Source organism: Henckelia pumila, chromosome 3 (assembly GCF_033568475.1).
Source record: "Henckelia pumila isolate YLH828 chromosome 3, ASM3356847v2, whole genome shotgun sequence".
NCBI classification, from domain to species: Eukaryota; Viridiplantae; Streptophyta; class Magnoliopsida; order Lamiales; family Gesneriaceae; genus Henckelia; species Henckelia pumila.
In genome coordinates, this window is record NC_133122.1 from 181,275,274 (window position 1) to 181,293,335 (window position 18,062).

Consider the following 18,062-nt stretch of genomic DNA (forward strand, 5'->3'; position numbering starts at 1 on the left):
TCATATTATTGTCTTGAGGACAGGTTTAACTGATAAAAACCAGTAAACCAGACACCATTACCATTTTCTAGAATACTTACCTCAGGTGTATCTGTTATATGTGAGAGAAAAAAAGCCTAAAAGCATATACGAAGGAAAACATACATGATATTGCGACCATGCTAATAATTCAAACTCGAATAAATAACAAAAACAAGCTCTCAAGATGGACTATTCAGATTTCAGACTGCCATTTTAACTTACTTGCATTAAGTTCAATTCCTGCTCACTCTGTAGACGGGAAATTCTAGCCGGGGACTTCCACAACAGAACCAGTGTATCAAACACCACACGATTGCTCTGCAGCCAGCCAGGCATCAATTTAACCAGAGTTTTAACTAAAGCAAGACCCTGAAAATACGCATCTGATGTTGCACCAGAGGTGATGGCCAGATGAACAGACTCTTCTGATGTGGGGGCAACAAGACTGTCATCGTTCATTAAATTACTAGATGGATTGGAAGATCCTTGAGTAGTTGCTACATCGGTTTTTTGCAAAAATTCGGGGAAAGCACTAGCTATTATCTTTTCTGGTGACTTAGCAAGTTCTTCTCTCAAGGGTTGGCCTGCATCCGATCTTATTATGTACATCAACCTGGATAAAAAGATAAAACACAATAAATACACAAACATTATCAATAGCAAACTTAAACTAGAGCAAATTTTCATCTTCTATCCTGACATTACCTCCTGAAATATTTGGGTTGGCTTAATCGAGCAAGAAAATAATCGACAGCAGCTGTCGGATAACGATTAAGAAATTTTGTCAGTGGGAGACGATATGGACTATTTATCTCACTGTAAAACTGTCCAGGAGGGAGGGCGGCTTCTAAGTCAATCGTCAAAGTTACAAGGTCGTCAAGAAATTTTCCAGCCGCAGAAGGAAGGAGGTGGAAGAGCTCAATGATAGCTGCAAATTGTTGGAGAGGAATATCATTAAAATTTAAAACAGCAATACATCCTAAGGATATCTATCAATGGTCGTGCGGTACATTTAATACGCACCAGCAGCTATTTTAGGCTCCTCTCCAGCCTTCCAGGACTTTTGGCATAGGGCAAGTTTCTCAGGTTCTAACCACTTCCTAAGATGTTCCAACAATTTTCCACCCAATGTAACGTTGAACCAGTTAGATAGGAGTTCGAGCAACCGAGCGAGACCTAGCAACAGAGGCATGCTGAGATTTTTGGTATGTGCCAAATTAACTAAAATTGGCCTCAAACTGCCTTGGAGGAGTTCTTTTGGCATTCGCTGCTGTAGAATAACCTAAAACAGGATAGAATTGGGGAAAAAAACGAAAAAAAAGACAGACAAAAAAAACAAATTAAGAAAATCATTAAGATGGATTAGATTGAAGTTCATATACACTAAACATTTACACGCATTTGATGCCGGAAAGCTATTGCAAATTAATATTAGGCACAATACTTGAGCAAAGTGTCACTCAATTCTAACAATAAGGACTCGTACAGGTCTAGAAAAAAAAATTTATTATCGATATCTTATGAGGAAGCTAAAATTTTAAAAAACTTAACAATTTTATATTTATTTTCTCAAGGATAATAAAGGAAACAACTGGAAGAATAAGCACAAACCATGAAGAACAAGCAATCATGTCAAGATCTTTTAAGTAAATGGTAAAATACATTTTTACATAGACAAAGTCACCTCAAAATAAAATTTATTTTTCCAAATCAAACGCAAATATTATGTACTTTCAAGCTAGAGAAAAAAAAATGTAAAACGTGAGTAAATAAGTCTAATAAACCTGGCGTAGCCCTTCCTTAGCAACTGTTACAATTTCAGGGGTCCTGCTTGTCAACGATTTGAAGAACATAGAAATTATTTTCGCTCGCAACTCGGAGTGATTTTGAGCTTTAAAGTCTGCCCAGGCCATGGCTGTGCAAAGCAGTTCAATGCAAGCAGTGCGAAGTTTATTCAAGGACGTGGCCACTTTTGGATTCATAAATTTTACAACCCAAACAGTTTCATCAGCCTCTGCTATTTGTAGAGCTTCTTGCAGAAAGTTAATGAGCTCTGGAGTCAACTTAAGAAGGGGAGGCCTCAATGCAAGGCAGAAATTCAAAGCAGTGACAGTGCCGACCTGGAAGTAGCATAAAACGAGTTAGTAACATTAACACAAAATATCAAATCCCCAATAACCACCAAATTCACCTGTTGATCAACAGTCTTAGACCGCAGTGGCCGCATGATAAGAGGTTGGTGAAAAGGTTCAAGCAACTCAGTAACCTCACTCCCAGTCCTACTAGCCAAAAGTGCCAACGATGACTGTACAATTTTTTTCACCTCAATAGATGAGTTGGGGCTAAATAGTTCTGATGCCAAATACTCCACAACACCTTGAAAACTTTGCCTTCGTGCTTCACTGTTTGCTTCATCAGCATTATTGACCATACGAAGAACTTGCATAAGCACCTGATTGGTCTCTTCCTGTTCTTTAGTAGCATACGTAGGAAGCCTTTTAAGCACATACAATAGACCCCTAACAATACGAACTTGATTAAGACATAGAATTTCAATTGTAACCTTTCCTATCAAAGCACCAAGCCCCATAACACCTCCCATTTGAGCTTGCCACGTGCTACCATGACAACAATGTAACAGCCTTGGTAAAAGTTGTTCAAATACAAAAATACGCACGCTTGGAGGAGGTGTATATACAGGGCTCATTGATGGGCTGGTGACAATCAGAGGAGTGCCAGGACCTCTGCCCATCATTATATCGGAATGTTTCGAGTTAGCAAGGAACAGCAGTGTCTCGGCAAACATATGCAATGCATTTAATGCAGCTTTAGCATGCAACCGGTTTTCATCAGCCAGTACTTCAACCAAAGCATCTAAAAATATTGTAGGATCCAATTCTTTGAGAGAAGTGGTATGCCTATACTTTGAGCTCAAACTGGAACTGGTCGAAAGCAAAGGACCGCTAAGAGAAGTGGATGAAATCATACTCTGAGATGCTGAGCTTTCAACATGAAATATTATGGCAAAATGACGGCATATATGACCAACATATTCATCCTTGGGTTCATGCAGCTCAGGTTCTGCACTTGTGGCAATTAAAGTCATCAAGAGAATTTTGAATACAGATTTCTCGGCCATAAGCTGGGTCTTTGTCTTGACACCTAAGTCAGCCTGCACCAAAACATTATTTTAACTGATGGATCACTAAACATAATTCCAAGAAAGAAGTTCTACACAGTGACCCATTGATCATATCAATCAACAACAGAAAATTACAGAAATGTCTCTGGCATCTCAATTGGGAAAGCTAGAGCAGGGAATGTCCAACCAATAAAAGGCATAGAAACTATAAAGAGCACTGCAACTAAGAAAAAAAGGTAGAATACTAGATGGACCAATACTAAACCTCACAGAAACTGATAATTCAACAATAAACTTTCTACAATAAATAAAGAGAAATAATTAACCTCTAGAATATTAACTAACTAGAAAATATGCAGAGACATGAGGCATGCAGATAAAGTAAAAGGATACAATGAATAGGTGAACAAAAGCACCATTACGTTGTGATGTTACCTTGCTATCAGATGTTGTGGTTCTTCTCCGGGATGGATCAGCTGAAGAGCCTAGATAACTCGACAACAATCTTGTTGTTAATCTATCGTCATTAACAAGTCCAGGTAAATTTAGCTGAGAAAACAAGCATACACGAAGAAACTTAAGTGCTTGCTTGCGATAGAAGTCATCCATGCCAGCATTCTTATGCATGACAGCAATTACAGCAAGATTGATACACCGATCGAGAGGTACCAAAAATGGAGTAGAAGGCTCAAATGTGAGAATCAATCGTAGCCCATGCTCTGGATTTTCCTTGCATTCAAGTGCAAGAGGATCTTTGAGGAAACGTCTGTTGCGACCGCCCAACTTCCCCAGAAGTTGCAATGATTTCCCACCCCATGGATATGGAGCAGGCTTTAAATGGGACCATAACGCCAGAATAACCTCGGAAATGACATTTGCCATACTTGGTTCCAGAAAATCAGGGTTTAAGCTATCAATCCAAAACTCAAGTGTCCTTAGACCCAGACTGATGAGATCATCACTTCCTTTGAGACACATAACCAAAGGTTTCATAAGACGAGGAAGGTGAGGTAGTAGTGAACTCAACCTTGCAGGCAATGTCAAAGAAAGCTCTAACAAAATTTCTTTCATATCTTCAGCAGTAGGTCCCTCAAGCATAGCCAACAGCATACTCAAGCATGGTTGAAGCGTCGGAATCAAGTCCCGAAGTAAAAGTTCGAATTTACCACCCGCTAGAGCACGAAACATTGTACGAAGAAGTTGTAAATAACCGATTGGTCTCTCAACCTCTGTGGCATTTTTCATGCAAGTCTCCATTATAATAGGCACATGAGGTTGAAGAATACGCTCACAGTCTGAAGGAGCCTTTGCGACAGCATTGAATAAAAATCGGAAGAGATGCAAAACAAGTTTTGATCCGGGTGAATCGGGATGTTTTAGAACATCAAGTTTGCTGCTAACAAGAAAATTAACTAAAACATCTGCAAATGGACGAAAAACTTTCGGGGCTTGTAGAAGAGTAGAAAAGATGTGGACTAGCTGGCTATTAGAAATCATGCACTCAAAAAGCTCCATCATGCATAGAGAAAACATGTCCATTAAATCACGTGGTTCCATGATGGCCAGAATGTTGGAAAACAGATGGATCATTTCTCTCTCCTCATCCTTCTCTTTGAACAATGCTAAACAATGAACACCGCTCTTCAAAACACCAGAGGCTTTGCAAACCTATCAAACTCAAAACATAAGTTCATGACACTAAGTTAGGCATAGAAAAGTGATATGAAAAACAATACCTCATCTTCTCTCATCCCTCTGAACGGCTGTGGCATTGAGGAACCTGACGACGTAGATGCAAGCGTTTGCTGAGTGGTCCCATGGGTGGAGGGTGACACCTATATGGTTTAGATAGAACCATAATAAAGCTGCGCATTGGAAAAATTACAAAACTGAGAGAACTCACAAACCTGTGACCGTGGTACATGCGCATGAGTAATGCTCCAGATGATTGTCTTCATTCCTGCAAATTGCGTCAAAAGGTGAGCCACTGAAACATACATGAGTCTTCCTGTCCCATAAAAAATGTCAAATTTATTCCATTTGTTAAGTGTTTGGTTTTTTTATTGGGATAGCGAAAGGATAAAAGACTTTTACCCATAACCAAGGTCTTTATCAGATGCTTACAATCGTTGACTTCTTTGAAATGCTCAACGGGCATGGGCAGATTAAAGACAGCTTGCTACATCATGACTAAAGATTAGGAAACAAAAAGAAAACTAAAAGAAATTCTAGAGAAAATTCAGACAATACACATATATGATTTGACATAATGGTTCAAGATAATACATTTTTTAGAAAGAAAAAACGAAAGAAAACAAATGACAAATCATACTGCTGAAAACGCCCAAGTCAAAGTCAAAGTCAAAATTGCTATCATTGTACGAAAACTCTCCGTCTACTTCTTAATTAGGTCCCCACAAAAACTTCTGTTTCATCTTTAGTTTAACTGTAACAAGAACTAAAGCAAATCGGGGATGTCCTCCCAAACAGCTAAGAATCTAGTCTAGTTTCAGCTTCTTATAGGCTGGGGTGGTAAAAACAAGCCAAACTTTGCAAACTCTTTAAATGTTTAGAACCTTCCACAAAAACTTCTGTTTAATCTTAGTTTAACAAGAACTAAAACAAATCGGGGATGTCCTCTCAAACAGCTAAGAATCTAGTCTAGTTTCAGCTTCTTATAAGCTGGGGTGGTAAAACAAGCCAAACTTTGCAAACTCTTTAAATGTTTAAAACCTTTGGTTGTTTGATGGAAACTGGTAAACGATGCAGAATAACCAAAGCCACTGGAGCTCAACCAACTTAAAGCTATGCCTAACTGAGCAAATGAAGTTCTTTCACGCACTCAAGGTAAAAAAAAACACACCCCATTCCATCACCTAGAGGTCAGATTTTCAATGGAAAATTTCTGTTTGACTCAGTTTGAGTAGACTAGCCAAACCATCATGTACAAGCAAGAAGAGCAGAATTGGCCACGGAAACAGACACCCACGGATTAGTTTTCTATAATGTGATGACCAGCAATCAGCTAAATGAGGATCCAAATTCATCACACAGCCTTTAAGAACGTAAACAAACTTCTTCACAAAAATGGAGGAGCTTCGAACATAAACTGGGCTTTGCCAATATTCTAAAACCTTTTCTTTTATAAGGTACGGTGATATATTATTATTAAAACTAATAATAATATAATTACAAAAAGCGGACAAGAAGTTCACCGCAGACAAAAGGATGAACAAAAGCCCTACCACATCAACAACAAATAAACCTACAATCCCTCAAAATATCCAAGATCGAAAACGTGGCACCCGAAACCAAATATCCTAGGGTGGTACATGCTCCGCAATATATGTAGTTAATACCTGAAATACGAAAATCCCACCAACAAATGGGGGACGGGTGGCATGAATGAATAGATCTCACAAGAATGAATGGTACAAAAGATTTAACAGGAACTTTTTTTTTTTTGATAAAAAAACATATATGATATTAAAACTTAATAATAGTTACATAGGAAGGTGGACCAGTGATCCACTATATTCACTATACAAGATCTAGGAAAGTACTATTTGAAAACCAAACTCCAATCCCTATACAACTCTGAAACTGAAAACGATTCGAAGAGAGGTGAATTATGTAACCAAGCTGCTACTCTCAACTTAATCTTATCTCAAATCTCTTCCCTCGAAGCCTCTTCTTCCTAAAAAATCCTCCTATTTCTTTCTAGCCAAACGAACCAGCAAATGCAATGAGTTATGGCTGCCCAAAGAATTTTCCCCCTTTTGCCCAGATAGCTCCCCAAATTTGCTGCGAATAATTCCTTCGTAATCTTCGGAGTCACCCAAGACAATCCCAAATCCTTCAACGCTAACCACCATAAGGATGATGTGAATGGACAATGCACCAACATATGATCATGACACTCACCCACTTGCTTGCAAAGCACACACCAATTCGGATTAAGAAAACATTTTGGGAACCTCTTTTGGATCATTTCACAAGTCGGTATCCTTCCCAGAATTGCGGCCCAAGAGAACACCTTTACCTTTGAAGGAATCGGCGCTTTCCAAATCGATTGAAGAAGATCATATTTTGGGAACCGAGTTTCCGGAAAAAAAGAATGAAAAAAAGATTTCACTGAAAACTCACCTGAGACATCCCATTTCCAACACCTAATATCCTCTCCTCCCTCCCTAAGACTAACCCTGCCCAAAACTTCCAACAAATTGATTAGATCACCCATCTCCTCATCTCTGAGATCGCGACGAAAATGCAAATTCCAAGAGGACGAATTAATGAGTGAAAAAGATTCTCTAGAAAGGAAGTGTGAGATAGGCTTATTATGAGCTCTAGAAATTTGGAAAAGCACTGGGAAAAGGATTTTAAAAGAGCAGCTCCCCACCAAGAATCCTCCCAAAATTTAACTCTATCTCCCCCCCTTGACTGCAAACCTCAATGATTGTAAAAAAGCCGGGTAAATCCTAGAGATGAACTTCCATGGGCTACGAAACGTGTTATTCCTTGCCAATCCCGCGTCCCAGCCATTCTCTTGCATGCCGTATTCGCTAATAACAATTCTCCTCCACAACGTGTACCCCTCCTTAGAGAAACGCCACCACCATTTGCCCAACAAGGCCTTGTTCCGCAGACCGATATTGCCAATCCCCAATCCTCCCCTATTCTTTGGAATGATAACCTTATCCCAAGCTACCCAATGACAGTGCTTATCCCCATCCGGCCCGTCCCACAAAAAATTCCTCATTAACTTCTCCATGGACGCCGCCACCCCCCTAGGTATTCTGAAAAGCGACAAATAATACAACGGTATGGCGTTCATAACTGCCGAAATCAGTGTAAGTCTTCCTCCTCTCAAAAGGAAAGATTTCTTCCAACTCGCTAACTTTTTTGACATCCTAAATAACACCGGTTCCCAAAAAGATGCCTTAATTGGATTTCCTCCCAGAGGAACCCCCAAGTATTGGATTGGCCAGGACTCCACCATCCAAACTCCCTGGCCATCTCCACCTCTGCTTCGTAGTTAATGCTCAATAAAGCACTCTTTTCTAAATTGATCTTTAGCCCTGACATGTCACAAAAAGTATTCAGAACGTCCTTCAAAAATCTCAAGTGTTCTTCATCCTTCACAAAAAATATAGAGTCGTCCGCAAATTGTAAGTGAGAAACCTCTACACTATCTTTTCCTATGACCCACCCTTGAATAAAGTTCAAGGACTTAGCCTTATCCACTAACCTAGCCAAAACATCCGCCACCAAATTAAAAAAGAAAGGAGATAAAGAGTCACCCTGCCTCAAGCCCTTTTCGCCTTTGATTTTTCCACACGGCCTGCCATTAATAATAATCGAGTAGCTAACATTGTCGAGGCAGCCCCTGATCCATCTCCTCCACCTGTCACCGAAGCCCTTCTTCATGAGAACAAAGTCCAAAAATCGGAGATCCACATTATCGTAAGCCCTTCTTTTCGCAAGCTCATCACATAAGAACTCCAAAGTTAAGGGTGCTTGACTCTGGGCAATTACGAGGTTGATGACTCCCGGAAAGTTTCTCAGAGTTCGTGTAGAGGTGTCAAAATGGGCTAAGCCCGTCGGGTTGGTCCGCCCCGCCATACAAAATAGGTGGGTTGGGTCGATAATTTTCTAACCCGCCTAAAAGATGGACAGGCCCACCCGGCCCGCCTAATGATGGGTTGTGGTGGTACTTGGTTGCGGGTTGGCCCACCAAAACCCGCTAAATTACACGTAAGCCTGCCTGGTTAGCCCGTCCCACCACTTAAAATAGTTGGGTTGGGTTGGGTTGGTGTTTTCCCAACCCGCCTTAAAGGTGGGTCGGCCACCCCGCCTAATGGTGAGTTGCGACTGGTTGTGGGTCGGTCCGTCCCGCCAACCCATTTTGACACCCGTGCGTGTGAGTCAGGACATGAGCATGCTCGAAAGACCCGCCTAGGTACAAGTGGGGACAGTCGTGGTATCTGAAGCATTACAGAAATGTCTCTAAATTCTATGTTCTTCCCTGTCAAAGTAGATGTGTGAATCTTGATCTTGTCTCGGCACTCATCAATCGATTCTTCATCATCTTCGAAGATTCTCTTATTACGTTTTAACCACACCGACCAACAAATACAATGCATTGCTACTGTCCACAAAATTCTCCCCATCTTTCCTATAATACGACCAAGATCCGAAGCGAGAAGATCTTGCGTGGATCTTGGTACTAACCACACTAATCCCGTTTCCCCCAAAGCTCTGGCTCACAAAAAAGTCGTACAATGGCAAAAAAAAATGAGCATGTGGTTCTGAGTTTCAATCTCTTTCCGACAAAGGGCACGGGCACACCGGTTCGTGGGGGAGAGCACGAGAGGGCCACCTCTTTTGCATGGAATTGCAAGTCGGCAACTAACCCAAAACAGCAGTCCAAAAGAGTACTTGATTCTTTGGTGGAATCGGAACTTTCCAACTAGAGTGGAAAAGAAGAAACAAAGGAAACCTACTAGCCGAAAAAAATAAGATTCATAAAAATATTTAACTGAGAATAAACCTGACGAATCCCCAATCCACACTCTGATATTATCCACTCCTTCACTCAACCTAACCCTCTCTAAAGCCCCCGAGAGAACGCTCAACTCATCAACTTCTACATCCCCCAACTATCTTACGGAAATGCAAATTCCACGATAAAGAAGAAGAAGAGGACAAAATAACCGACCAAGCAAAATGAGAAAACAACATATTATGAGCAGAAGAAATCTGAAACAAGGAAATAAATCCTGAAACGATGAATCCCACACCACCCGTCCTCCCAAAATCTAACCCTTGTACCCCCCTCTAACAACGGTCCTCACTATTTGGTGAAAAGCCGAGTAAGTTCTAGATATATGCTTCCAAGTACTTCTATATGTACCATCCCTTGCTAACCCTGCAAGAGATGTTTCCAAGATCCCATACCCTAGTCGTTTGGTGGTCGATGGCAGGTTTACTCGGAATGAAAAAATCCACAAACGGGCATAACAGATAACAGCCTTGTACTTGGGAAGTTTTAGAATATAAAAAAAACTATGACCAATAAGGAATGAAATGATTGCTGTTCCACTTCTATACAACACCAGAAATTTTCAGTCGCTTTTAACAGGCTGAAAAGCTGCCCACTTTTATTCCTTAGGGTTAATTTTAGAATTTTTGAGAACAAGAGATATTTCTATTGAAGTTTTCAGTCACTACTCACTGAATATGGAACGAAATAATTAGCACAAATAATTGCATCAAGAGACTTCAGAACATATAGGCAAGAGATTTAACAGGCGGACAACAATATGAAATTCAATTTGGGTATACAAAATAGCAATATATCTTGAAATCTTTCTCAACCATTTCAACCATCAAATCTAACCAGCTATAAATTATGAGCTTTAAAAAACACACAAAAAGGAGAATATAATCCATAAAAAAAATAATCAAAAAGATGTACTGATGAGACGGGAAGATCAACTCAAAGTATCGAGTTAAATTACCTGCACCGGCACTTCAAGTTTAGACCTCAATGTGGGCCGAATTTTTCCTTCATCTCCCTCTTCCAATAGCTTTAATGCAGATTAAAACATGGGAAATGAAATAAGTCATTAGCTACAAGTAACTGCTATGCAATAAAAGCAACCAGAGACAGCAAAAATGAATCCCAACATAGTTGATGCATTTATAAGCGTAAACAATGTCATAAGTTTGCAAATCCAAAAGTAACATCATTCCATTTTGTACACCACCATCTTTAGGAATCCATAAAAGTATAAATCATGTGTAATCATTCAAAGTGATCGATGCCTTCTTACACAATATTAAATAAAGTTGGAAGAGATATAAGTTGCCATACATCAAACTTCTCCACATTGGTTCCAAAAGCACTATTTTTTAAAGAATATGACCCACATCAACCATTTTGCCACCTTTAATCTCTCATTCAAGTTTCAACAATTCTCTGGAAATTATTATCAGAATTCAGATAGCAAACTAGGCTCAAATTATTTCAAGCTTTTAGTTTGCTAGTCTATGGCTCTTCAACTAGCTGAGTCGAAGCTCAAAATACGGAGTTCAAAATACAGGAACCAAGCCTTTACTATTTTATTATTATTATTTGGTTAATAATAACAATAATAACACATGACGATAAAAACAACTAGAAATCATGCTGTTTTTTGTTTTTAAAAAAAATCAAACATGCTTATTAGGAGCATATGCTTTTCGGAAATGTGTTGTGGTTATTTTTTGGTTTTATTATATAGATAAGGTATTTTTATCGTAGATATCCTGTCACATAGTAGTGTCTTTGGTGGACAATGTCAAATCAGATAAACTTACCCTTTCAATGAGATGTAAGATAACTCATGATTTAAAATATATCAAACAATGAATTATAATATTCATATAAATAATAAATGACATAATAAAAGAACATACTGAGTAAGTTGAAGTTTGAATTAAAAATGATATTAATTAAAGATAAAATTAGTTAATGAAGCAACGAAACTGGGATGGAAAGGTTTGGTTTTATTTCAAGACAAAGAACAAGACATTGGGTAATTGGCTATCGCACCCCCTAAACATACACCTTTGGCACTATAAACGCATCCTAGAATCATATTGCTAGCACATTACACCCCCTAAACACACAAATTCGGCACAATACACCAACCATATGAGGGGATTTTTACCTCAAGAAAATTTATTCATTTACGTACTTAACATTGTTCAATTAAATTAAAGAATAAATAATCTGAAAGTTTTATCTTTTCGAATAAAAACTAAACAAGCTTAATTTATAACTTAATAAATAACTTATTTTCTTTATAAATTATTATTATTAGATGAATATCATGCTTCGACTAAATAGCTTAACCAATTTAGATTACACTCGTACTCGATTAGTTAAATATAAGAAAAAATTTCTACTTCAAAAGACTTGCAATTAAATAAATGTTGAATCAACCACAAAGGACGTATAAGCATCTTCATGATCATGTTTATTTGGTTTTATATAATTTTTTGGATTGATATTTTATAACTTCTGGGGAACAAAATATTCTAAAAAAATTCCAAACAAAAGTAGAAAATAGGTAATACCAAGTACAAAAATGCAAAGGGTCACATAAAATGTATGAATTAAGAGTAGCATTTTAATTTAGTTATTTTAAATAAATTATATAAACAATAAAAGACAAATTAATTGAATTTGGTTTTAATGTTTACTAATTGTATCAACGTACATTGGATCATGTATGTATATACACTATTTTAGCTATTTATCAAACAAATTAACTCAGAATCTATAATTGATTATAATAATTGGATGAAATAAAATTATCATAAATTTGTATCCAACATTTAAATTTTATCAAGAAAATAAAACATATCTTAAAAATTTTAAGTGATATTTACTTGGCTTTTAGGCAATATGATATTATGATTACATATCCCAATTGTTTATTGAGTTATATGAGTTTGTATAATGCATTAATATTTTTTAAGGCCAAAACTCCACTTTTCAGATGCATTGTGCCAAAATGTGTGGATAAGAGGGTGCATTGTGCCAGTTGCACATTAACAAAAAGATTTCACAAAGTAAAACTAAACATGGCCAGAACTTGCCCATTAAATTAATTAAAATATTAATAAATTTGATAGATGATCATTAAAAAAACATTTGTTTTGAAAGCAATGAGAGAGTATTACAAAATATCTTTATGAGACATCAAGCATCATCTCTTGGTAAAATGCACAAGTTTCGATAGGACAAATTTACTTAAAAGTCTCTGTTTACTCGTCCCAACTCAAATAAGACAAATTGGACAAATGTCAGATACTTCAGAATAATGGGCTGGATAAGTAATGATGAGTTGTTATCATGGGCCTGGATAAATTGGTCCTATCCACTTACAAGAGAATTCTAGAAACGATAATTGGAACCGATAACTTGGAGAAGAGGAAAGGGATTAGGAAGCTAAATATAAATTAGGCAGGATAGAAGGTGGAGACTCAGGATCACATTTTTTTCATTGCTCTTTTGTGGGTTTGGTTAGGGTAGCTTCGAGATCAACGATGGGATTTATTTGTAATAGATCTTGGACGCGACCGAAGCAAGAGGGGTAGAATTTTTTGGATGGTGATAGTTCATTGTATTTGTTGGTCGGTTTGGTTGGAGAGAAAATAGGGAACAGGAGGATTTTTTACAGTCAAGAAGAAACGCTTGAAGAATGTTGGGACAAGATTAAGTTTCGGTCCCCTAGTTGGATCACATAAGGAGAATTAATATATTTTCGTTTTAGATTTAGTTAGGGATAGGGATTGTAGTCTTATTTGTTGTTAATGCAATCTTGGTTTTTTCTTTGTCTTGCTTGGACCACTTGTTCGCCTTTTGTAATTAGCAGTTTTAATTAACATAACATCATTTCCTATCGAAAAAAACGGAGCCAAATTATGTTGAAGTTTTGCAGCATAACTGTAGGCTAAAAGAGAAACTGTTGTGACAGACTATTATGATAATACAATTTCTTCTTCAGGCACATTAAAGAATGCAGTGAAATACTAGGACAACAATTACTTGTCTTTCATCACTGAAAATCAAATCTCTCTGAGGAAATCCAAACATCCAATAATTCTTGCTAGTCTTATGTAAATACCTCAAGATTCGAAGACCAAAGGAGGGGGCGCTAAAACGTTATTACATTAAAGTATTCTTCCTTTCAATTCTCAAAGGATTCCATTTTTGACGATCTTTTTTTGAATTCAAAGGTTTTATGGCCAAACTGAAAGTTGAGACTTACTTTGATCATGCAACAAATGGAATATATCCGTAGGCCACATAACAACGATACATTAAAATCATGTTCTTTTCTTTTTTGATGATAAATTTAAACACGGTTTTCAACAGGAAAATTCATGGTTGTTCTCTGAAATAGTTCAAAATAAATGTCCATGCAAAAGAATAAAGAGATGCAAATACGGTTCGCATTTTCTCAGGCTTTCAGAGGCGTATCACTGAATTAGCCCGGTTAAGAACTGATAACATGAACAGTTGGGATCTAAAACACTGAAAGCATTCCAAGATGTACGGAATAGGTGAATTTCTTCTAAAAATAAGTAAATGTTGGATAAAATGAGCTGTAACCGCGACAAAGATCCAAAAATTTTTTCTTAAAAAAATTGAACCTAAACATAGTCGAAGTACCTGAGGAATAGTGTGCTTGAAAGTGTTGAATTTCCCAACAAATGCATCTAATATTCGGCCCTGGGAGACAAGTCAAGTCAGTTATCAAGAAATGATACCCACCACATGCTATAACATCAGATTCTCTCTAGGAAATTAAGAAGGGACGTTAATTACCAATAGAATTCGGGCTTCATCCATGGATGCCTGATCCACACCTTTCTCGAAGATTGGTTCCACCTTGAGAAAACATATAGAAATTTAAAACTCACTGTAGGTATGACTAACATGGTTAAGACGCCAAAGTATGAAAAGACTGATTTTGAATATCTACCAGATTCAACATCAAACGAGCACAAGTGGTATGAATGCTCAGGGACAATGAGGCATCATGCATGTTGCTCGAGAACAGGTAAATAATCCGTGATAACTGCAGCACAAGTAACCAAAAGAATTAACAAAGTCCAAGCATGTAAAGTTCCCAGTAAAAATAAACGGGTTGAATTAAGCAGGAAAAGCTTGAGCATTTTTATTTTATTTTATTTTTTTGCTTAACAAGGGGAGGAAAAAACAAATTAATTTCCCTGGTTACACCATTAGATACCAGAAACAATTAATACCTGAGACAAAGAAAGATCTCCCCTAACATGGTGAACAATTTCTGCCAAAAGACTATATGCCAAAGGCCGTAAGGTCTCAAAGCATGCCCGTCCAGTTCCAACAAGGACTCTGATGTGATCCAAAAAACAGAAAATGTGAACATAAAGTAGACTGATGAATATCTAAAGCAAGAGAAAGAAGACAACACCACCAATTGCTGTCCAAACAAGCTAACATGTGAAACGGAATTTATTAGTTGCGAAATCAGATATAACACTTTATCCTACAAACATGATGGATTAGACATAAATAATGCAGTAAGCTTAGAAAATAAAACCATGCCCTTGCAATGGTGAGATGGAAAGTAGAGTCATCAATATGCCTAGTCTTATCAAGTAGAAAGTATACCTCTCATCCAATAGTGTATCGATTAAAGGAAATAAACCCCTTTTGAAATCAGTCCCTAGTACGTGTTTTAGAGCTACCAACAATTCCTGGAGCAAACAATTCTTACACATCAATTTTCAAGTTAATAAAAAATCTAAAACCAAACAATGAGGCAAAACCAACCTTCCGAATTGTCACAGAATCAGAACATGTGACAAGCAAATTCACAATACTTTTGCATATACTTTCTTCATGTTGCTTGATATAATCAGCAAAGCTTTTCAGGAGGTAAGTCAAGAAAGAAACAGTCTGCACATGAAGAATTAACGAAGACAGAGTGTTCAAAATACATGTCACGTTGAAGGCAATGAGGCTAATGAGAGCACCATTGATTGCGTGAGGGACCATAAGTATCAGAAACCAGGCAGTCTTTAAAAATGGAAACAGGGAGCAATTTCCAAACCTCAACTTCTTACAGAGAAAAATCAATAATTGAATATCAGTAAAAATTACTTTGAATTTCAGCATAACCAGATATATACCATTGACAAGCCCTTTAAGGGAACTACCTTGCAGGTTTCAGTTGCCTCAAATGGTTTGCAACAAGTAAAGTTGCAGACCATCAATCTTACTACGCAAAAATTGACAAAATTTACTGACACTAAAATTGAATGGCTTTTATGGATGCAACTAACTATATCCTGAATTGGTGGGAGATTCAGATAATAACTTGCACAGTTTGGATAAAACAATGCAATATTTACCTTAACTTGTGCGCCCTTCAGCTCAATGAAATGATTCTTCAAATGGGGAGGAACCTTCTCTGGGCCTGGAACCGAGATTGCAGTCACCATCAATGGCAAGAGATGTGGAATATTAGTCTGAACAAGTCTTCCATACAACTGAAACAAAAACATGACAACCAGCGGACTCTCTGTGACAACCTTAAAAGACCTCGTGCTTGGGTTAAGCTGCCCTGAAGTCCCAATATAACCATTTGAGGGACCAATTTGATCAGAAATTTCAATTGGCTTAACATCATCACCACTAAAAGATGGCCCCATAGAGCCTGACGTGGAGGGTTGGGGTGGTGGTGGTGAAATCATAGCCCCACTCTCGAAAAAGTAACTAACGGTAGCCCTAAAATTCTGGTAAATCTTGCAGACAAAATCCAGAAAGGGCTGTACTTCAGTTTCTAAACTTGGCCTGAAATTCCGAAGTAAGTCAAAAATAATCCTAATGCAAATTAATCCATTTTCCTCGTTATCCGTGGTGAGCACATGCATAGCAACTTTCAACAGCTCCTGAACAAAGGGCCTCAGAACCTCACTGTGTGGTAGCCGATTGAGAATTTCAATTATAATATTACGCAGCTTGTGTTCAGGATTATCTGCAAACTGGGGCTTAGTGATATGATACAAGATAGCAGAAAACGCACGGAAATAGCATTTCAAGAAATTCAAATACTCCCCCGTGTGGCATATCTCGAGACTGTCCCGCACCTCATTTGCCATTTGCAGCCGCGTCTGAATTGCTGCACCAAATACATACAAAACCCAAAAAAAAAAAGAGAGAGAGAGAGCGTCAATAACCAAAACACAAATTACTCCATGAAAACAAAAAAGCAAAACCCATGTAGCAAGCAAATGCATAAATAAACGCAAAAGGAAACTTGGCATACGGAGGTCGGGTTCTATGAGGTGACGAGAGTGTTGCTCGAAATTCTGTACGGGACTCATGTTGAACGATTCCTGAAATCAACCCCCAGAAACCAGAAGAAAAAAAATCCAAAAAAAAAAAACAAAGTGGGGGATGATTCGTTAGCTCTATAAAATGGGAAGAACTTGTCCGCCCTAATTCAAGTAAGTGAAGAACAGCAGATTATGAAAATGAAGACTCCGGAAGTTAATTCCAATAAATGGAACTAGGGTTAGGTTTTGGGATTGAGCGATCACTCCAAACGGGGAAGATGAAAGAAAGAAAAGACACCACACCCCCCAGCCTTAGTGCAGAACAGTCCCTCCCTCGGCCGGGAATTATTTAAGGTCACTTCTGCTTTCGATTCTTTAAATAGGCCGTTGGAGTCGATGTTATTTCAGCACACTTGTAATATATATTTTATTATTATTATTTTATATTTTATTCTCTAAGTATAAACGGTTTAGTACATGCCGCCCGCAGGGGTGACGTGTAACCCCATGATTTGTCAAAATTAGTGGGTATCACGTGGGCCCACTTTTAACCAATCATAAGCCGTCACGTCACCCGCATGGCATTACCCTGCGGATAGCATCTACTCAACCCTGTATAAACCAAGAAGTCAAATTGAAATTCGTATCATGAATATGAGAAATGTATGCTTTTCATTTCATTTTATACTCGCGTGTCAAGCACGCGATAAGAGTACATACATAATTTTTTTATATTAAATTTATTTTCATGTTATTTCTAGTTAGATTTTCAAAAGTTTAAGTCATAACTATATAATTTAAATCATTTTCAAAAAAAAAAAACTATCTAATTTAAAATTTTAAAATACAAACAAATATAGAGAGTGTCTTTTTGGTAATTGTTTCTAATGGCTAAAAAAAGGAGACCATATAAAATGACTAATTTGTCTAATAATTTTGATTTTGTTGTAAATTATGTTATGATATAATCGTAATTTAATATCAAACTTCATCAATTCATTGAGATTTAGTTAAT

General features: G+C 37.6%; 1 protein-coding gene across 3 annotated transcripts in view; it reads right to left on the minus strand.

Moving 5' to 3' along the window:
* The window catches only part of LOC140893590 (uncharacterized), a 34,255-nt gene extending 16,853 nt beyond the window's left edge, over positions 1–17,402 (minus strand). The window contains exons 1-18 of one of the 3 annotated variants that reach the window (XM_073302672.1): positions 17,038–17,402; positions 16,121–16,890; positions 15,540–15,665; positions 15,378–15,463; positions 14,990–15,098; positions 14,704–14,799; positions 14,547–14,609; positions 14,391–14,450; positions 10,684–10,752; positions 5,258–5,342; positions 5,071–5,123; positions 4,900–4,998; positions 3,599–4,831; positions 2,213–3,193; positions 1,806–2,141; positions 1,045–1,303; positions 727–949; positions 244–634 (exon numbers count right to left, since the gene is read on the minus strand). In XM_073302672.1, the coding sequence (XP_073158773.1) occupies positions 244–634; positions 727–949; positions 1,045–1,303; positions 1,806–2,141; positions 2,213–3,193; positions 3,599–4,831; positions 4,900–4,998; positions 5,071–5,123; positions 5,258–5,342; positions 10,684–10,752; positions 14,391–14,450; positions 14,547–14,609; positions 14,704–14,799; positions 14,990–15,098; positions 15,378–15,463; positions 15,540–15,665; positions 16,121–16,890; positions 17,038–17,095 (5,097 nt within the window). In that variant the 5' untranslated portion in view covers positions 17,096–17,402. Of the gene's footprint in view, positions 1–243; positions 635–726; positions 950–1,044; positions 1,304–1,805; positions 2,142–2,212; positions 3,194–3,598; positions 4,832–4,899; positions 4,999–5,070; positions 5,124–5,257; positions 5,354–10,683; positions 10,753–14,390; positions 14,451–14,546; positions 14,610–14,703; positions 14,800–14,989; positions 15,099–15,377; positions 15,464–15,539; positions 15,666–16,120; positions 16,891–17,037 lie in introns of those variants that run through there. The other 2 variants (XM_073302674.1, XM_073302673.1) reach the window with 2 other exon arrangements.
* Between the last annotated feature and the right edge of the window lie 660 nt (positions 17,403–18,062).